Raw genomic sequence first — 21557 nt, 5'->3', positions numbered from 1 at the left:
ATAAGGAGCAGTTTCCACATCTGTAAAATGGGCACAGTGAACACCTGCCTCCCTGGCTGGCTTTGCAGATGGTAAAGATGTATGACCAGCACTGTGCCTGGCACATGATAGATTGTGTAAATGCCGCTCTCCTCTCCCCGCTGCACTTGAACTCTGCCCACGGGGTCATTCTTTGTAAGTGACACGGTCCATGCTCCAGAATTGCTAGTTTGGGGTGACCCAGGCCAGACCCTAGAGGCCCCACCTAAGTAGAAATCACTTCTTTGTGCAAAACAGGCCATGAAGATGACCACGACCCTGAATGTGCAGGAAAGTGGCCGGGTGAAGTACGTCAGGCGTCCAGGGGCTATGCTGGAAGCTGGCTGCGTGGTGGCCAGGCTGGAGCTTGATGACCCTTCTAAAGTGCGTCCGGTATGTGACACCTGGCACAGCCACCCTGCGAGCCGGACAGGCTGGCGGCTGTGGCCCTCCGGCCTCACCCACCCCGATGGGCGCAGGAACGTGCCTGCCTGTGCCCACACCCTCCTCAGCAGCTCCCCATCCCACTAAGAGCAAAACCCACGCGCTTCCGATGATCTTCAGGGTCCCCCAGGGGCTATGCCCCGCTTTCTCCCCTGGATTCACCCTCTGCCTCCCTCTCCCCCTTAACCACACGCTCTGGACTCCTCCCCCTCGGGGCCAGCTCCCTCTGCCCAGAAGAACCTTCCCCCAGATGTGCACAGGGCCCTCCTCTCATTTCCTGCAAACTGTGATGCAGCCCTCTTCCCCGCGGTGCATTATATAGCATTGTCACGTTGCCATGACGTGAGGTGACCTGCCCTCCTGCAGTAAGCCAGGCCTGCAGGGAGGTGGCTGCCCATTCATGCAGGTAATGTTTGTTTGTTTTTCTTTATGATAATTAGCATATATGCCCAGGAAGAAGAAAAGCTAGAAAAGCATTTTTTTTAAAAATCAAATTGTCTCTTTTCTCCGGACTATCCTATCAGTTTCATTTGTTTTCTTCTCTTTCTTTTCATTATTCTCTTTCCAGGGTTTCCAAAGGTAGAAATAGAGTGAGCTTTGTTAGATAACAGGAAATGAATCTGTGCCTACCTTTGTGATTCGTTTTAGCAGACCTTTCCTACCGGGCTGGGTTCTGGAGACAGGAACCCAGCCACCAGTGCCAGCAGGCTCATGATTGCCAATGAGAAAGATAAGCAGATAAGTCTTTGTAATTCAGCTCAGTCAGAGGGACCGTCCTTGGCCGCTGGCTATGGGGGTCCAGAGGGAGAAGCAGCAGCAGACTGGAGACAGGAAGCCCTCCAGTTGATCTTGAAGGGTGAGAGGAGCCTGCAGGCCTGGGAGCGGAGCGGAGGGGATGGGAAGCTGAGGGCTCTGGGCCGGCAGAATAGCGCGCCCCCAGCTCCCGGGTCCCAGTGCCTCCCATGGTCAGTGATGAGCGGATGTCCGACTCTTTGCAGCCCTGAGGACTATAGCTCGCCAGGCTCCTCTGTCCATGGGATTTTCCAGGCAAGAATATTGGAATGGGTTGCCATTTCCTACTCCATACTGAGTGGATATTTGTAAAATAAATTAAGAGATGAATGAATGCATGAATTCAGTGTTTCCCTTTTGGGGAGCTTTTTTAAAAAAAAGTTTTGGCCTCACCTCACAATATGTGGAATCAGTTCCCCGACCAGGATTTGAACCTGCACCCCCTGCATTGGAAGACAGAGCCTTAGCCACTGGGCCACCAAGGAAGTCCCTTTGGGGAGTTTTTTGTTTGAGAATCCTCTAAGGCCAAATGTTTATGATTTACAAAAAGCACATACATTTGTATGAGAGTTTCCTAAATTTTCTCAGTGCTAGGCATTCATCTTTGGGATTCAAGCAAAGCTGAAAAGAAATAGGAAAATAGGGAGATGATATTGGTTAGAAAGCAAAGCCAAACAGAAATATCTGTCAGCAAAAATAATCGGCAATAGGAAAAGAATTTTATTTGAGCCAAACTGAGGACCACAGCCTGGAAGACAACCTTTCAGATAACTCTGAGGGACTGCTCCCGAGAAGCATGGTTTTCAGCAGTTTTGTGTCTTGTCGGAGCAATGAACATGAAACAAATCAGGAAGACTCTCCTCTAAGATTTCAAAAAAAAAAAAAAGTGAAAAGGAAAAAACCAGACCAGCGTATGCACAGCAAGTCACCATGGCCTTGGCACCCAGGAAGGGAGTCCTGCTAGCATCAGGGGAGAACCAGCATTGGCATCCCAGGAAGGGAGGCATTGCATCTCTATTTTATTTATTTATTTTTTAGCTTTTTATTTTGTATTGGAATATAGCCAATTAATAATGTTGTGATAGCTTCAGGCGGACAGCAAAGAGACTCCGCCATACTCATCTTTATTTTTAACGTGGACTTTCTGTACTTCTGGTCAATGTGCTCTTTTCCTTAATAATTAAAACAGATGTCCATTGTATGTTTGGCTACAAACAGGCTGCTTAGTTAGCATGAAATTCAAGTTAACTCATGTAGAAGCCACAATGACTTCCCCTGACCTCAACATGTGAACATTTAAAATAAAAAAATCACATCTAACACCCTCCAAAAGTATTTGGAATAGGTAATTGACTATGACATTTTACCAAGGGGAAGATTTGGAACCCTCACACAGGGGTGTGTATGAGCGCTTTTAACTTTCCAGTAGGATGCTTTCTTCTGTTCCCCCTCCCCTTCAGGCTTCATCCTAACCACACTGTGTGTATGGCATACATATTGTGTGTTGGTGGCTCTGCCTCGGCCCTTGGCTGGTCCATCTCCTTTGGAGGCCACGGTGGTCTTGACCTCTGGCTCCTGTTGTGTCTCATCAGGCTCAGCCATTCACAGGAGAACTCCCCTCACAGCCAACGCTGCCCATCCTCGGAGAGAAACTGCACCAGGTTTTTCACAGTGTCCTGGAAAATCTCACCAACATCATGAATGGCTACTGTCTGCCAGAGCCTATTTTTAGCATCAAGGTGGGTCGCGTGTGCAGGGTGGGTGTGTATCACACACACATGCATAGGTGCTGGTAAAGAGCCCAAAGATCCCAGAGATCTTTATTGGGGTAAGAAATGAGAAAGTCTGTCATTTCTATCAAGGACCTGTTCTCAGGGGATTCCTCAGTTTCATTGTAGACATCAGAGTACATTTCTCTCTGATTATAAACCAGTGTAATGGTTACATTGCTTTTGGGGATTCAGTTCAGCTCAACACTGAGAATATCCACTCTTATTATTTCCATTGTACAGATGAGGAAACTGAGACACAGAGAGGCTATAAAACTTGCCTATTTCATCCATACGGAGGCAAAGAGGGGGTTTGAACCCTGACCCTCCAGCTTCAGAGTCCATGTGCTTAGCCCATGTGTTAGGCTGCCTAATGACCAGCATTGCAATAGTTTTTTTAGCCTCTGCACTTGCCAGTGTGTGCATGGTTTCAAGTTCAAACCTTACAACCTCATTACGAGGCTGACAGCCTTCTCCTTCCCATTCAAAAACCATCAACAGTGCCGGTGACCCAGAAGCAGGGCACTGCAGCTATTAAGAGTCTCTGAATTTGCATCCTGGCTTTGCTTCCTACTAGCTGGGTGACTTTGGGTAACTTAATTAATCTCTCTGTTTCAATATCCTCAAACAGAAAATGAGAATACCGATTATACCTACTCCCTGGGTTGTTTCTGAGGATCAGATGAGAACAGGTCAATTTGGGTCCTCCAAAAGTGTCTGGCACAAAGCAAGCGTCCCACAAACACCTGTGCTTCGCAAAGTCTGATGTCCTGACCCCGCACCAGGCTGGCAGTTTGGATGCACAGGGCAGGCAGTGGGGCCGTCCCGGATGGGTAAACCGGGTGGGTGTTGCTCCCCTCCGTGTCCAGGGCCATTCCACCCTGGACTGTTCCAGAGGCTACCAGGTCTAGATCTTTGGCTGCTAGAGTACATGGGGCCTGGACGGCTTAGTGTGTGGGGCGCCCCCCACCCCGTGCTGGGTGGCTGCACCCACGCCCCCTGCAGGCCTCGTGCCGACACTCTGGTCCCGCCGCAGCTGAAGGACTGGGTGCAGAAGCTCCTGAGGACCCTCCGGCACCCGTCGCTGCCGCTGCTGGAGCTGCAGGAGATCATGACCAGCGTGTCGGGCCGCATTCCCGCCCCCGTGGAGAAGGCCGTCCGCAGGGTGATGGCCCAGTACGCCAGCAACATCACCTCGGTGCTCTGCCAGTTCCCCAGCCAGCAGGTAGGTCCCGCACCCTCTAGGAGCTCAGCCCTCGGTCAGTCTGGACCTCCAGCCTCTCATCAAGTTGGGCTTTGTGAGACCCACATCGACAGCACGAGATGCTGGGGCCTGAGAGTTTTCTTTCACGCCTTCTCTGCAGAATCCCAACATTTTCCCCCGAAGCAATAGTTTTAGATGGACATAAGCAGTTGTCAGTAGTCCCTGGGTTCGGATCGGGAGTAGGTGGTTGGTGCGAATAGTCATCATTTTCCAGAACTGCACTGTCTGACATAAGAGGAGAGTGTGTTTTTCTCCCTAGTGTGTAGTGTTGCTTCGTCCTCCGCGGGTTTGTGTAGGGTGGCGGTCGTGGGGCTATACACATATATCAGATTTTCTAAGAATGGAAGCCATTCCCGGGGAGTCTCAGAAAGCTCTAATAATTCTATAGTGGCCTCATTTTGTTCTTTTGGGGGGTTGCTTTTATCAAGCATGTTACAGGAAACCTACATCTGGAAAAGCCCCCTCTTTTTTATTTTCATCCCTCGGTCTGGTGAGAAGGCTTCCTTGCACCGTTAGTCAGTAATTTGGGAAGCTTGAGGTCAGTGTGAGTCAGTTTATTCCCAGAAGTCAGCTTCTGCTGCTGCTACTGCTAAGTCGCTTCAGTCGTGTCCGACTCTGTGTGACTCCTTAGATGGCAGCCCACCAGGCTCCCCTGTCCCTGGGATTCTCCAGGCAAGAATACTGGATTGGGCTGCCATTTCCTTCTCCAATGCATGAAAGTGAAAAGTGAAAGTGAAGTCGCTCAGTTGAGTCCGACTCTTCGCGACCCCATGGACTGCAGCCCACCAGGCTCCTCTGCCCATGGGATTTTCCAGGCAAGAGGACTGGAGTGGGGTGCCATTGCCTTCTCCGAAGTCAACTTCTAGGTTAGACTATTGTTCAGCTGTAAAAAGGAATGAAATGATTCACACTGGGGATGAGCCTTAAAAACTTGATTCTCAGTGAAAAAAGGCAGTCACAGAAGCTCACATTGCCCAATTCCGTTTATACGAAACATCCAGAATTGGCAGATCCATGGAGAACAGACAGTAGATTAGTGCTTGCCAGGGGCTCGGGGCAGTAGTGAGTGACTGCCCATGGTTATAGGATTTCTTTGGGTGGTGATGAAAATGCTCTAAAATCAGTGATGATGGTTGCATATCTCTGTGAATATAGTACAAACCACTGAATTAAATATACACTTTAAGAGGAGGGAGGGGAATATGATAGTATATGACTTCTAGCTCAACTAGAAGAAATAATGAAAATAAAGCTCTCAAGGACCCCAGTGGAGAATCATACATGTTGGAACCTTCTGGGAATTTGTTATTGATGCAGGTTTTTCATTAGAGGTATCTTTGTTTCCATGAAACAGTATGCCAATAGCATTCGACCTAATTGTAAAAATAGGACCTACCCGACACCCTCCTGCTCCCTGGTGTTGGAAATTTGCTTCTCCTCCTTCCCTGGAGTGTTTGTGAAGAGGAATGGTGTGAACACGCATAAGTCTTTATGTGATTGTTGTCGTCCTGAGCTCTTTAGTCCTCAAGCCACACGTTGAGTGGGGCACACAGAGCCGTTTCTGGCGGGGGGTCAGAGGGCTTTGGGTGGGAGTTTTTGAATGATCTTCTGCTGGGCTCTGCGTGGGAACCTGTGGTGGGTCCTTCCAGTGACTTCTGTGTGGTGGACAGATTGTGTGGTCTGAGTGGCCAGACCTGTCCTGTTTTCCCATTCAGATAGCCACCATCCTGGACTGCCACGCGGCCACCCTGCAGCGGAAAGCTGACCGGGAGGTCTTCTTCATGAACACCCAGAGCATCGTGCAGCTGGTCCAGAAGTGAGTCTCAGGCCCTCCTTGGGACGTGGTGGTCACACTTACTCATCCATGTGTTGCCCAGGGTGCTGCTATCTTAAGGGCAGGCTCAAACCAAGAGACAGTGCCTGGGGTCTGAGACCCCAGTTCCAGCCCTGGCACAGCCCTGCCTAACAGAAGGACAAAGCAACGTCCTTTACTTCCTAGTCTCAGTTTGCTAGCCTGTAAAATGGGAATTAAAAACACTTCACATGCTGAATCATTTTGCACTACCGGTAGATTAACTTTTGTAAAGTGCTGAAACACAGCAAATCCTCATGATAGCTTTGCTTATGAGACAGTGGAATGAAATGACTTTACAAGACATAAATGATTATAGAAATTATTCTTGTGATTTTGGGGGATCCTTGAAAAGGAGGAATTGGTAAAGAACTTGTTCAGTTGCTCAGTCATGTCCAACTCTTTGCGACCCATGGACTGCAGCATGCCAGGCTCCTCTGTCCTTCAGTATCTCCCAGAAGTTGCTCAAATTCATGTCCGTTGAGTTGGTGATGGTTAGATACCATCTCATCCTCTGTCACCCCCTTCTCTTGTTGCCTCAGTCTTTCCCATCATCAGGGTCTTTTCCAATGAGTCAGCTCTTCGCATCAAGTGGCCAAAGTTTTGGAGCTTCAACATCAGTCCTACCAATGAATATTCAAGGTTGATTTCCTTTAGGACTGACAGGTTTGATCTCCTTGCTGTCCAAGAGACTCTCAAAGAGTCTTCTCCAATACTACAATTCAAGCATCAATTCTTCAGACCTTCTTTATGGTCCAACTCTCACGTCTGTACATGACTGTTGGAGAAACCATAGTTTAAACTATATGGACCTTTGTCAGCAAAGTGATGTCTCTGCTTTTTAATACGCTGTTTGAAGTGAAGTGAAGTGGAAGTCTCTCAGTCGTGTCTGACTCTCTGCGACCCCAAGGACTATACAGTCCATGGAATTCTCCAGGCCAGAATACTGGAGTGGGTAGCTGTTCCCTTCTCTAGGAGATCTTCCCAACCCTGCGACTGAACCCAGGTCTCCTGCATTGCAGGTGGATTCTTTACCAGCTGAGCCACCAGGGAAACCCAATACACTGTTTAGGTTTGTCATAGCTTTTCTTTCAAGAAGCAAGCATCTTTTAATTTATTGGCTGCAGTCACCGTCCACAGTGATTTTGGAGCCCAAGAAAATAAAATGTGTCACTGCTTCCACTTTTTCCCCTTCAATTTGCCATGAAGTGATGGGGCTGGATGCCATGATCTTAGTTTTTTAAATGTTGAGTTTTAAGCCAGCTTTTTCACTGTCTTCTTTCACCCTCATCAAGAGGCCCTTTAGTTCCTCTTTACTTTCTGCTGTTAGAGTGGTATCATCTGCTTATCTGTGGTTGTTGATATTTCTCCCACAATCTTGATTCCAGCTTGAACTTCATCCAGCTTGGCATTTCGCATGATGTACTCTGTATATAAGTTAAATAAGCAAGGTGACAGTTTACAGCCTTGGGCATACTCCTTTCCCAGTTTTGAACCAGTCAGTTGTTTTATGTCTGGTTCTAACTGTTACTTCATGACCCGCATACAGATTTCTCAAGAGTCAGGTAAGGGGATCTGTATTTCCATCTTTGTAAGAATGTTTTAAAAGAATTTTCTTTAAGAACTTGTATTTTATCTTACATAGCTCTTGAACAGGGAGAATTATTCTGATGATAAAAAAAGAACTGCCCTTTTGTATGAAAACTCTACCCAACAAGAAGCTTTGCCTTCTTGGACAGAATTCAAATATTTTCAGACTGGAGTGAGTTAATTTAGCACATTATTAGCCACGTGCCAAAAACTGTAAGAGATGCAGGAGATAGATGGCTATAGGAAAATGCCCTTCTCTTCAGGGCACTCCTTGGCTTATGAAGACTCATAGTGACAATATAGGATTGCAGTTGAGGAAGGAGATTTGCGTTTGGATTCCCCACAAAGTGAGAGTTCATAGCCAAGGGCTAATCCTTTCCCCTGAACTCTCTCAGCACTAAGCCTAATTCATCCTTTAGTGTAGGAGAAATGACCAGGAGGTATGAACAAATGATAAATGAATCAGATTCCCTAGCAGGCTCTTTTTTGTGTTAAATATAAATCTCAGAGGTATATCCTATGTTGTGTGCATGTGTTTTTTTAAAAATCACATTTGAACAAAGGAGCCTTCTCAGTTCGTACTCTTGTTATCATTTGCTGGTGCTGGGGCAAAGCTGGTTTCAACTTTCCTGAAACTCAGCGTCCCATTCCTCATGTTCTGAAATGGTTTAGAAGAGGAAACAGTTTAAGGAACCTCCAGGTTACCATTTGTTTTTAAAAGGAAAGTGAAATGTACACAGGAATCATTTGGTAAATGTCTTTCAAGTTTTGTTTTATTTTTCAAATTGTCTTTATCCATTGGATGATTAATTGAAAATATTTGTTTTCACTTATTCATGCATGACCCCATTCAGAATCCCAGCGCTGTGGCTGTTTTTCCTTCTCCCTGGGGACCTCTGGTTGGATGTGTGACCTTGGTCAAGTCGCCGCTCTCTCTGACTGGCAGAGTCAGCACAGATGGACCAACTCACGCATCACTCCCAGACCTGAGGATGAGAGGGTGCCGCCTCTAGATTCTTTTTTTAAATATTCGTTTGTTTGGCTGTGCCGGGTCTTAGCTGTGGCGCGCGGGATCTTCATCGCGTCACGCAGGATCTTTGCTCATGGCTCCTGGACTCGCTGGTTGTGCCGCGTGGACGCAGCAGTTGTGGTATGCAGCCTCAGTTGCTCCACAGCATGTGGGATCTCAGTTCCCAGATCAGGGGCCGAACCCATGTCCCCTGCATTGCAAGGCAGGCCCTCAACCACTGGACCATCAGGGAAGTCCTCCTCCAGATTCTTTATTAGTATTTTCTCTCCAATACTTTGGCCACCTGATGCAAAGAACTGACTCATTTGAAGAGACCCTGATGCTGGGAAAGATTGAAGGTGGGACGAGAAGGGGACAACAGAGGATGAGATGGTTGGTGGCATCACTGACTCAGTGGACATGAGTTTGAGTAAAGTCCAGGAGTTGGGGTTGCACAGGGAGGCCTGGTGTGCTGCAGTCCATGGGGTCGCAAAGAGTCGGACACGACTGAGCAACTGAACTGAGCTGAACTCCTTTTTCAAGTCTTGAAAGTCCTGCTGGAGACAACAGGCACCCCAGGACATGGAACTGATCACTCAGCTGGCTTCTCTTCCTCCCCAGGTACCGCAGTGGGGCCCGCGGCTACATGAAGGCAGTGGTGTTGGACCTCCTGCGGAAATATTTACTGGTTGAGCACCATTTCCAACAAGGCAAGAGTCACCACCCCAGGCACTGGTGATGAGTCCACGGGGGCAGGAGGGGCCAGGAGCCTTACCCCACGTGGCTTCTTGTCCCCCTGCAGCCCACTACGACAAGTGTGTGATAAACCTCCGGGAGCAGCTGAAGCCAGACATGCCTCAGGTGTTGGACTGCATCTTCTCCCACTCACAGGTCGCCAAGAAGAACCAGCTGGTGATCATGTTGATCGTAAGCAGGAAAAGTCGTCCTTTACCCAGAGTTGGACAGGGCTCCACTGACTTTCCCTGGAAAGATTCTGGAAAGAATTTAGAATTCAGATTCTAAATTCTAAAAGATTCAGATTTTACGATACTCCATACCAAACTTGTCTTGGGTCTCTCCTCTCTTATTTATTCATTTGGCCATGCTGCACAGCCTGTAGGATCTTCCCTGACCAGGGATTGAACCTGGGCCATGACAGTGAAAGCCTGGAATGCTAACCTCTAGGCCACCAGGGAACTCTCGAGTCTTACCTCTCTTAGAAAACCACCAGCCTGGCTATTGGACAGTGCCTACGTTCCATGCTGTCCTTGGAGGCACAGGCCAGGGAAATGATAGAGACTAATGTCACCATCATTTGATAACACAAAGGAAATCAGAATTTGGGAGGGAGAGAAGGTTGAGAATAACTTCCCATGAGATTTCTTCAGCACAGACCTGCTTGTGTGTGTGTGTGTGTGTGTGTGTGTGTGTGTGTGAAATGTTAACACATTAAACAAATTTTCTGATTATAGAAACAAAATGTGGGCTCATTCTAATTAGGGACATGCAGAAGCAGAGGTAGAAAAGAATGACCCCCCCCCCCCAGTCCCACCATCTGGTGACTGCCTGGAGAATGGCCTGGTGCAGGGGTCGGGGCGTGGCGCCCACGTATTCAGCGTCCCAGCAGTCACTGTTCTGTCTTAGTGGGTATTGAGGGAGCATTGACTCTGAGCCTTTCCTAAACCCTTCTTGCATTTAGGGCATAAGAGTAGATGCAAAGCCTGGTCACGCCTAGCCCTGGTCTCCAGCAGATAGGTCCCTTGTTCCAGAAGTGGAGAGGAGGGTTGCCCATAGAACCAGCATCCCTGCCTCGCTGGCAGGTTTCACCTCTGTATCTTCTCTCTGGCAGGACGTCTCCAGGCCCTAGATACTCCCCCCATGCCAAGGCTCCTAGAATTGGCTTGCACACCCTCACTAGAGCCTCACATAGCCCTTACTCTTTGTTCATACCTGCTTCTATTTCCCCTCATCCCTCTTCTCTGAAACTGAGCCCCTTAAGTCAGGCAGTGACGTGCAGAGGAAAGAGTGAGAGGGCCTAGGGATAAGAGAGCCTTGGGTTCAAATCTGGCTCTGCCTTGCACGGGCTTGGTACCCTGGGGGCAAGGCATGTTGCCTCTCTGAGCCTCAGTTTTCTCATCTGTAAAATGGGAATCATATAATAACTCGTCAGTGGGTGGAGGGTGTTTGAGGAAATAAATGGAAAGGGTCTAGCTGCTTGCCTGGCCACAGTAAATGCCTGTTACATGCTGGCCAGTAATAGTAATGCAAGCAGAGACTTGGTTATATTTTCCCTCGTGCCAGGAATTTAGGGCATGTTTGAGGGTGGATGCATGGGTGAGTGAAAATGCAGTGGAGGGTTTATGTATTAGACTGCAGAGGTTGGCTGGAGAAGCTGGACCCCCAGCCAAGGGCCAGTGAGTACTGGCCTGTCTCCTTCTGGTGGAACAGAAGACGCCCTTGAATCTTGTTTCTGTCCCCCAAAGGATGAGCTCTGTGGCCCGGACCCTTCCTTATCCGATGAGCTAACCTCCATCCTTGACGAGCTGACTCAGCTGAGCAAAAGCGAGCACTGCAAGGTGGCCCTCAGAGCCAGGCAGGTAGGCTGGCCGGCTGTGGTCCCCGCCACGCCCGGGGCTCAGGGCGTGCCGTCCTCCCCCACGCCCAGCCCCTCTGCTGCGGGGCCGACCCTTGGCATCTTCCCAGCCCCTCCATCCCCTCCTCTCGCCCGCAGGTCCTGATCGCCTCCCACCTACCCTCCTACGAGCTGAGGCACAACCAAGTGGAGTCCATTTTCCTGTCTGCCATCGACATGTACGGCCACCAGTTCTGCCCGGAAAACCTCAAGGTGAGGCCGTCTGCGTCCTTCCACGTTGCACAGAGCACACGCTATGGCCCAGATGGGACCTGGGGGTGGGCAGGCGGGCTCTCCCTGCCCTCCTTGGGCTGGCGCTCGGGCGCAGAGCACAATCACCAGCACCAGTGGTTTGGTTCAGCGTGGCCAGGGCTGCGCGAGGGGGCCCAGGGGCAGCTCTGGGAGAGGTTGGGTCCTGCAGGGTGGATGGCAAGGCAGCAAGGCTCTCTCAGGAGGCGTGATGTTAAAACTCCATGTGTGATGGAGCTTGTTGGAAGCTGCGAGCACTCACATGGCTGGGTCTTGGCTTCATTTTCTCAGGGCCCCCTCCTCACCCCCTAAATCTGCCTCGGTCACAAGCTTCCAGGCACCCCCTCCGTGTCTAGAGCTGGGACTTCTGGGAACAGTCACCCTAGAACTGCCTGCACATTCAGATCTCATGGGCCTAGGGCCCGGGCAGCATTTTGTGATAACAACACAACCAACCTCTCTTCCCTGCCACTATCCCTCCCCTTCTCTGACTGCTGGTTGGAACTTGTTAACATTCCCCTTTCCTTCTTTATTTCCCTTTCCATTTCCTGTAGAAATTAATACTCTCAGAAACAACCATCTTTGATGTGCTGCCCACTTTCTTCTATCACACTAACAAAGTGGTTTGCATGGCATCCTTGGAGGTAAGTAAGTGAGAGGTCCCTGGAACAGCTTCAGTACTGACCAGTGCCGGTCCTGGCAGCCGCTGCCTGCACTCCACATGCCTGACCCTGGGCCGTGTGCCTGGCAAACATGGTCTCAGCGTTTTCTCTCCAGGGTAGGTCCTTTTACTTACACCCATCTCATGGAAATAGGAATAGAGGCTCAGAGAGGTGAAGCAACTTGATCAAGGTCACACAGCTAAGAAGTGACAGAGCCAGGATTTATATCAAGTCTATCTTAGTCCAGTAGCTCAGTTGGTAAAGAATCTACCTGCAATGCAGGAGACCCTACTTCGATTCCTGAATCGGGAAGATACACTGGAAAAGGGATAGGCTACCCACCTCAGTATTGTTGGGCTTCCCCTGTGGCTCATCTGGTAAAGAATCCACCTGTAATGCGGGAGACCTGGGTTCAATCGCTGGGCTGGATAGATCCCCTGGAAAAGGGAATGGCTACCCACTCCTGTATTCTGGCCTAGAGAATTCCACGGACTGTGTAGTCCATGGGGTCACAAAGAGCTGGGCATGACTGAGTGACTTTCACTTCACTGTCTTAGTCCAAAGTTCTTGCTGGTAACCCCAGATGTCTTGTGTGTTATTCTAGCCTCCTCTGGGCCAGGCACAGTTAAATACTAAGCCCCCAAGGGCCAGGTCCAAGGCACTTCATCTAAACTTTTAGTTCCTTGAGCAACGAATTATGGCAACATGTGAAAGTTGTCAAAAAAAAAAAAAAAAAAGAAAGTTGTCTACCAGGGAAGCTCATTAGAGACTGAGTGTCCAGAATTTTATTGGGTCTGGTCACATAAGCACCTTCTGCTTGGCACATACCAAAATTCCAAACTCCCAGGAAGAAAGCATATGCTCAGCATAAGTCATACTGTTTGCTTAGTTAATGCACTGCCAACCATTCTTATCCAGGATGGTGGGAACCCTCCCCAAATCCAAGTTCTCACATGCTAGCCAAGGGCCAGCCTTGCAAGAAGGAATTTCAAAGGATGGCAGTTAATCCCCAGATTCCCTATCCAGTTAAAAAACTCCCAATGCTTAGTCTCCAGAAACATGCCATTCAATATGGCAGCCGCTGACAGCATGTGGCTTAGGATGTGGCCAGTCTGATTGAAGCTGTGCTCGAAGTATAGGATACACAGTGGATTCCAAAGACTTAGTATGGAAAAAGAATGAAAAATATCTCAATTTTTAAAAACTCGATTGCATGTTGAAATGATAATATTTTAGGTATTGGGGATGAAATAAGATATGTTATTAAAATCATCTTTACCTGTTCCTTTTAAGTGTCTACTAGAAAATCTCAAATTAATTCAAAACTGCCTTCATGGCCTGTGTTATATTTCTATTGGACAGCATTACTCTAGAGCAAGAGTCAGCAAACTATAGTCTGTGGATCACACCTGGCCCCTTGCCCAGTTTTGTAAATAAAGTTTTATTGAAACACAGCCACACCCACACATCTACATATTGTCCATGGCACAAATTCGTGCCTCCTGTAGTGAGAGCTCCGTCAGAGTCTTTACCACTGGACCATCAGGGAAGTCCCTACAGTAGCAGAATTGAGTAGTTGTGATTTGTGATAAAGATGATATATTCCACAAAAACCTAAAATATTTAACATCTGGTCTTTTGCAGAGAAGGTAGCATCCTGAAGAGGGAGCACATTTACTCTTCACTGCTTTAGGGATCATATTTCGGGCTTGTTTCTGGGACCCGCCAATCTGGGTTTTCTCAGGTGCAGTCTGTGCTTCTGTTTCATTAGGTTTATGTGCGGAGGGGCTACATTGCCTATGAGCTAACCAGCCTGCAGCACCGCCAGTTTCCGGATGGCACCTGCGTAGTGGAATTCCAGTTCATGCTGCCCTCCTCTCACCCAAACCGGTACAGAGTGGTACCGACCTGGGGAAGGGGGTGGCTTATGTTTCTTTTCTCCCTGACCACTGTAGTCCTGTCTCTGGAGGGACCCAGCAGGGATGTCTGGAAACCGCTGGGGAGACATTAGGCATGCCATTCCCCAGGCTGGCTTCTCTCCACACCTCCATTCTCTCTTCTGTAGCATGGAGATAACCCTGTGCCTGCCTCCTAACTCTGCACTGTCTGGGCTGGTAGCCGCTACCTACGGGATATTGAAATTAAAATGCATCAAAACTAAATTAAAAATTCAGGTCCTCAGTCACACCAGCTCATGTGTGACTTGTGGCTGCCATATTGGACATTGTGGTTCTAGAACATTCCATCACCACAGAAAGTTCTCTTGGACAGAGTTGTCCAAGACCCTGATGAAGAATGAGGCACAGACAGCATTTAGGCCCATGCCCAGCACACAGAAAGTTGATGAATGTTGAGGATCCCTTCGATGATCATGGTGGATACTGTTATTACTGTCGGATGGGATGGTGTGTGTTGGGCCCTATGCTAAGTGCTTCCACACTCTACTTTATTCAGCTTTATTCCCTGTCCCACAAAATAAAGATTGTCAGCTTTGCCCAGTAGCCCCGTCCCTTGGGAGCACAGAGTCTTAGCCACTGGACCACCAGGGAAGTCCCAGAATTCTTTGCCTCTGGAGTTCTTTGTTGCAGCAGTTCGGCGCTGTTAGGAAAGAAGGCTAGGGTGGTCACTCACACTTTGTTTCTGGGGAGAACCTACGTGAGTGCCCTGGTCATAGTTGTGGCCCTTAGTATATATAGGCTCACGGCATTATCATCAGCCAGGGAGGCGCTGAGAACCCTGGAGGGCTTCCTTGACCATCTCAGGCCCTCACCGTTGCTGTTGACTAGAAGGGCCAGGAGCTTACCCGGGGCCTGTGGCCTCAGCTGCCCCACGGCCCTGCTCTTCCGAGCCTCTGGGAAGGTCACAGGGGTGACATCTCACCCCCCGCCCCCCCACAGAGCCTGAGTGGACCCTCCACACCTGTGTCTGTAGAACCAGGTGCGTTGTGACCATAGGGGAGGTCAGGTGAGAAACCAGCAGGACTGAGGTCCAGGTCCCTGGTGCTCTGTGCATGGCCAGAGGGGGACCTCTCCCCGCTTCCACCTCCGATTCCAAGCCCCCCTCTTTCAGAAGACTGATGTGGGGCTGGCTCACCGAAGCTTCCAGGGCAGGAACAGCCCTTGGGGCCGGATCTGCAGACGGCTACCTCACCCCCCACCTCTCACCCCTGCTGCAGGATGACCGTGCCCATCAGTGTCACCAACCCGGAACTGCTGAGACACAGCACGGAGCTCTTCATGGACAGTGGCTTTTCCCCCAAGTCCCAGCGGATGGGGGCCATGGTCGCCTTCCAGAGATTCGAGGATTTCGTCAGGTACCCAGCGGGGTTCAGCCTCCCCAGAGCACCCCAACCACAGGGCTTGAGCGAGCTTCCCCTGAACCCCTGTTCATTGCACACAGGTGGGGGTGCCCTAGACACACGGCACAGCGAGTTAATAATAATAGAACAATATAGCATCAAAAGTGTGAGCTTTCATGTCAGCGCCTCCTGCTTTTGAATACTGTCACACCCTGCTTCTTGACTATAAGACTCTGAACAAATGATTTCTCTCAGTACCTTTGTTTTCTCATCTCTATAAGGGGCACAAGAGGACGACGTATCTCATAGGGTCACCATGAATGTTAAATGAGATAATTCATTAAAAATATTGTATCTAAACAGTTGTTAGTATATAGATAACATGCTCAAAAATGTCAGTATCATTGCCCTTTTTAAAAACATTTATGTATGTATCCAACTGTGTTGGGTCTTAGATGCGTCACGCAGGGTCTTTGGTTACGGCACACGGACTCACTAGTTGTGGGACACAGGCTCAGTATTGTGATGCATGGGCTCCACAACATGTGAGACCCTAGTTCCCTGACCAGAGATCAAACCCATGTCCCCTGCAAGGCGAATTCTTAACCACCGGCCGACCAGGGAAGTCTCCATTGCCCTTTCTCAGCCTGCCCCTGTATATTCTGCATCATACTTGGATTATCTCGTATCTTCACAACAGCCCTGGGAGGTGTAGTGATTACTTTTGTTATCCTCAGTTGACTCAGAGAAGTGAGATGAGATTGCGGGAGTTTCCCAGCCATGCCCCCAAAGTATCAGAACCCTTTCTTTTACTCACCATCTCAAACCACACAGGCTCATTCTTGTTTTGGGGGAAGACCCCATCACCAGTACCTCCAGGGACCACAGGAGCTCTGCACAGACTTGGATGCGCTCGCAGCCTGGTGGTTGGGAAGGAGGGAGGGTCCGGGTCTGACCCACGACCTCGTGGGGCAGCGGCCCCTGAGCCCCCCCTCTCTGCCTGCACCCCAGGAACTTTGATGAGGTCGTCTCCTGCTTCGCCAACGTGCCCAAGGACACCCCGCTCTTCAGCAAGGCCCGGGATTCCGTATACTCCGAGGACGACACCAAGGTGAGTGTCTGAGCAGGGAGCCGGCGGGCAGGGGCGGGCTGGGGCCCCGGGCCCTTCTACTTGGTTTTCTTGGCGCCCCCCCTTGGTTTTCTGTCCCAGAGCCTCCGAGAGGAGCCGATCCACATCCTGAACGTGGCCCTCCAGTACGCGGACCACCAGGAGGATGAGCAGCTGGTGCCCATTTTCCGAACATTTGTGCAGTCCAAGGTACGCTGGGCAGCCTCCGGTTCTGGTTCCCTGAGAAGGAGGAGGGCTGTCTTGGGGAGGTGTCCATGTGCCCCAGTTCGCTTAAGAGCTTCAGAGCCTCAGGCCTGGCTGCCCACGCCGGCTCTGCTTTGCCAGTGACCTAGAGCAGAGGAGGCTGAACAGGCCAGAACTTCGGCTTCTCCCCCCAGTAACACGGGGGTGGCGTTTCTCTCTCCCCGGGAGTTGCTGTAATAAGATGACACAGTGTGTACACCACCTTATGCGGACGACACAGTCAGTAAATAGTTTTGGAATTTGGGGCAATGTTTTCATTGGGATAAGCCAGAAAACTCAAGATTTTATTTATTTGTTTTTGGTTACACGGGGTCTTTGCTGCCGTAAGCGGGCTTTCTCTATCTGTGGACAGCGGGGGCGGCTCTCTAGCTGTGGTGCTTGGGCTTCTTGTTGCAGTCATAAGAAATCACGGAGCGCAGGCTCAAGGGCGCGAAGGCTTCAGTAGTTGGGAAACACAGGTTTAGTTGCTCTGAGGTGTGTGGGATCTTTCCCAACCAGGCATCGAACCCGTGTCCCCTGCATTGGCAGATGGATTCTTTACCGCTGGGCCACCAGGGAAGTCCAAAACTCCCAATTTTAAAATGGTCACTTACATTAACAACCATGTATGCTAATAACTGGGTTGGTTTTATAAACATGTGGTGTCATGTATAATAATGTGTGTGTATATATATTTTAATAGCTGTATTGAATATAATTCACGTACCATACCATTCCTCCATTTAAAGTATACAGTTCAATGCTTCTTGGTACCATAGTCCTCTTTTTTGCAGTTGGGTTTTCCTTAGTTTCAGTTTCCCATGGCCAACTGTAGTCCGAAAACATTAAATGGAAAATGCCAGAAATAAGCAATTTGTCAGTGTTAAGTCATGTGTCATTCTGAGTTGCTATGAGGAAGTATTTCACCATCCTGCTTGGTCTGACTCAGATGCGGATCATCCCTTTGTCCAGTGCATCCACTGTTTGTCACATAGTAGGTGGCTGGGTCGTCCCATCAGTTGTCATGGTATTGCAGTAGTTATGTTCAGTCACCCGTATTTTACCTAATTATGCCCCAAAGTGCAAGGGTAGTGATGCCAGCAATTCAGACATGCCAAAGAGAAGCCATAGGGTGCTTCCCTTTAATGAAAAGGTATAAGTTCTTGACTTAATAAGGCAGGAAAAAAAACACATGAGCTGCTAAGGTCTCCAGTAAGACTGATTCTTCTAGCCATGAAATTGTGAAGGAGGGAAAAATAAATGTACCCTTAAACTGCAAACATTATGGCCACACTGAGTGATAACTGCTATGTTAAGACAGAAAAGTCATTAAACTACAAGAAAATATTTTGAGAGCCCAGAATCAAATAGCTTTTATTACAGTAAATGGTGATAATTTTTCTATGTGGTTAATCTCCTATTGTGGGCTTTCGTGGTGGCTCAGATGGTAAAGAATCTGCCTACAATACAGAAGAACCCAGGATTGATCCCTGGATCAGGAAGATTCCCTGGAGAAGGGAATGGCAACCCACTCCAGTATTCTTACTTGGAGAATTCCATGGACAGAAGAACCTGGTGGGCTTCAGTACCTAATTTGTAAATTAAACTTTATTGTAGGCATATATAGGAAAAAAAAAACAACAGCCTAGTATATATAGGGTTTGGTATTATCCATGGTCCCATTCATCCCCTGGGGACCCTGATCATGTCCCTGGTCAATAAGAAGAGGCTACTAATATATTCATAGATGGTTGTGCAACCATCATTATGATCATTATATTTTAGAACATTTTCACCACCCCCCACCAAAATACCCTGCACCCCTGTCACCCCGTTTTCCCTCAACCCAACACCCCTTTCCCTGCCCTTGGGAACCACTAATCTACTTTCTGTCTGTGAATTTGCTTATTCTGGGTGTTTCCTATCAATGAAACTAAGTGGAAATTCATACAATGTGAGGCCTTTGGGGACTGGCCTCTTTTACTTGGCGTGTTTTCAAGGTTCATCCAGGTAGTGGTAACATGTATCAGGACTTCATTCCTTTGTGTGACCAAGTATGATCCCATTGTATGTTTGGTTTTTAATGCAGAAAAACATCCTTAGGGAGTGTGGACTCCGAAGAATCACATTCCTGATTGCCCAAGAGGTCAGTCCAATGCTCAGCGTATCTGAGTTCTTCACATTCTTCAAGACTTCGTGCCATTTATTTGAAGTTTGTTCTATACATTGGGGTGGGAAAGATCAATGGCTAGAGGAGAGATGGCTTTCCAAATGATTTGTTCTAGCAGTGGACTGGGTAATGGTCAAAAATCGTAAAACAAGTCTATAAATATTTAAATGAGTCTTGCTTGACTTAGTTGTCTTTCATATGTCTTTTTTTGCAGAAAGAATTTCCCAAGTTTTTCACATTCAGAGCAAGAGATGAGGTATGGTGAAGAGCAATGAAGTGGTCCTGTCTTCCCTGGAACCTTTGATATTCAGGAAGAATATCGTCCCCAGTCCTTATGATCCCTGTATTCTAGAAATGCAACTGAAGTGCAGACTCCAGCCTTCCTCTGGGCTGGTATTTCCAGTGAGAGCCCCGTGTTTGTATGTGGGCCTCAGACTTCACATTTCCCACCCTTTCAACTTTTGCTATACACGTTTCTGTCTCACCTGGAGAAGTTTTATACTTGCTGCTGTAACTCTGTAAGACAACTCTCCCAACCTCTTTTGCTTATATTCTTCTAGAACAGTGGTTTGCAAACTATGGCTTGCAGGCTGGCTCCCTGTTTTTTAGGGGTTGATTGGTTGGTTTTTGTTTTGTTTTTTTTTGGCCATGCCACACATGGCTTGCAGAATCCTAGTTCCCTGACCAGGAAACGAACCCAGGCCCCCTGCAATGGAAGCACAGAGTCTCAACCACTGGACCGCCAGAAAATTCCCTAGCTCCCTGTTTTTATAACCACAGTTTTGATTGGGACACAGGTCATACTCATTAATCTCTTTCTGCCTCTGATGGCCTTCTGACTCCAGCCGTAGAATCAGGCAGAATCAAGTACAGTCAGCCCTCCATGTCTGCAATTTCCACAGTGGATTCACCCAACCACAGATGGAATCTTTGTGATTGGTCTTATCCGCAGATGCAGAACCGATGGATTCAGGAGTCAGACTGTGATTGTGACCGACTATATACTCCATCTGTTTTCTGGCCTTTTGAGAAAAAGTTTGCTCATCTCTGTTCTAGAACAGGTGGTCTTGTTCCCAGCACAGACCCAGCCTCCAGCAAACAGTATTTCAATCTATCCAGAGCCTCACTTTACTGCTTAAGACCCATCCTTCCTTTAGCGTCTTCAGTTAAAACTCTAGCACCACCAGTCGCTTCCTCCTAGGGACCCATCTCCGCAAGGAAACCAGGGCTTAGGCACTTCTCGAGAAGCACCGTGTCCTGGCTCATAGAAAACAGCCTGGCGGGCTGGCAGGTGCTGGGGACCAGCTGGGCTCCCCCTGGGCTGAGAGACTTGTACCAGCACAGGACTGCATGCTCGTGGACCTTCCTCTCAGCTGGACCTTCACAAAATCTCTAATCTCCAATCTCTTGAGTTCACGGTCAGAAGACACCATGACTGCCTCATTCCCGAGCACTAAACCCGCAGCACCAGGGGGCGTGCAGGGCAGGGCATGGATCAAGCGGGCACGCCACCTCGGTGTCCAGCTCCACATGTGTCTGTGTGTCTGTCTGTCTTCTCTCCCCGGTCGGCCCGCAGTTTGCAGAAGATCGCATCTACCGTCACTTGGAGCCGGCCCTGGCCTTCCAGCTGGAGCTCAGCCGGCTGCGAAACTTCGACGTGACCGCCTTGCCCTGCGCCAACCACAAGATGCACCTGTACCTGGGGGCTGCCAGAGTGAAGGAGGGCACAGAGGTCACGGACCACAGGTTCTTCATCCGGGTCATCATCAGGCACTCGGACCTGATCACCAAGGTCGATGTCAGCGGGTGCTTGGGTCTCCCCCGGAGCTTGTCCCTCGGGGGCCGGCCTCGCCGGGGCTGAGTGCCACTCGGGGCAGGGCCTGGGCTGCATGCGGGGACTACCGGGTGAACGGGGCACCCACAGCCCTGGCCTTGTGACCGACAGTCCAGTCTAGAGGGGACAGGAGGTAGATAGTGGCTTCTTTTCACGGGGTAACATGCTGATTCTTTCTTCCATCACAGAGATGTGTCTGCATGAGAGAATCAGGAGGATAGAAAAGAAAGATCCTGGTTTGTTAAGGGGATTTTTTTTAATTTGCTGATAGAGTGTGTCATCATGTCCCATTGTTTCTTGCATTTACAAAAGTAATTCATGAATATCCTATGAAGATTGCAAACAATACTGAAAATACTTCCAAAAATCAAGGAGGGACTTCCCTGGTGGTCCAGTGGTTATGACTCTGCTTCCAATGCACAGGGCACAGGTTTGATCTCTGGTTGGGGAACTAAGATCCTACATGCTATGTGGCTTGGCCAAAAAAAAAAAGAAATCAGTGGCTTCTCTGGTGGCTCAGTGGTAAAGAATCTGCCTGACAATGCAGAAAAAGGAATCAAGGTAAAGGACCCAGAATCCTGCCGCTCAGGGGTCAGCCCTGTTGGTGACCCTTTGTTGGCCTC

At 48.9% G+C, this 21557-nt stretch overlaps 1 protein-coding gene across 4 annotated transcripts in view; it reads left to right on the top strand.

Annotated features, from left to right (window-relative positions):
* The window catches only part of ACACB (acetyl-CoA carboxylase beta), a 102773-nt gene that overhangs the window by 52729 nt on the left and 28487 nt on the right, over positions 1 to 21557 (top strand). For 3 of the 4 annotated variants that reach the window (XM_070475442.1, XM_020907281.2, XM_020907267.2), the window contains 16 exons: positions 277 to 411; positions 2847 to 2993; positions 4060 to 4248; positions 5958 to 6103; positions 9360 to 9448; positions 9541 to 9665; positions 11222 to 11335; positions 11470 to 11583; positions 12174 to 12263; positions 14053 to 14171; positions 15457 to 15594; positions 16591 to 16690; positions 16790 to 16897; positions 19020 to 19076; positions 19315 to 19356; positions 20677 to 20892. In XM_070475442.1, coding sequence (XP_070331543.1) covers positions 277 to 411; positions 2847 to 2993; positions 4060 to 4248; positions 5958 to 6103; positions 9360 to 9448; positions 9541 to 9665; positions 11222 to 11335; positions 11470 to 11583; positions 12174 to 12263; positions 14053 to 14171; positions 15457 to 15594; positions 16591 to 16690; positions 16790 to 16897; positions 19020 to 19076; positions 19315 to 19356; positions 20677 to 20892 — 1929 coding nt within the window. The remainder of the gene's footprint in view (positions 1 to 276; positions 412 to 2846; positions 2994 to 4059; positions 4249 to 5957; positions 6104 to 9359; positions 9449 to 9540; positions 9666 to 11221; positions 11336 to 11469; positions 11584 to 12173; positions 12264 to 14052; positions 14172 to 15456; positions 15595 to 16590; positions 16691 to 16789; positions 16898 to 19019; positions 19077 to 19314; positions 19357 to 20676; positions 20893 to 21557) is intronic. The other variant, XM_070475444.1, reaches the window with a different exon arrangement.

This window comes from Odocoileus virginianus, chromosome 12, assembly GCF_023699985.2.
Source record: "Odocoileus virginianus isolate 20LAN1187 ecotype Illinois chromosome 12, Ovbor_1.2, whole genome shotgun sequence".
Taxonomy (NCBI): domain Eukaryota; kingdom Metazoa; phylum Chordata; class Mammalia; order Artiodactyla; family Cervidae; genus Odocoileus; species Odocoileus virginianus.
The sequence above is the reverse complement of the archived record's forward strand: the minus strand, read 5'-3'. Positions and strand labels throughout refer to the sequence as shown.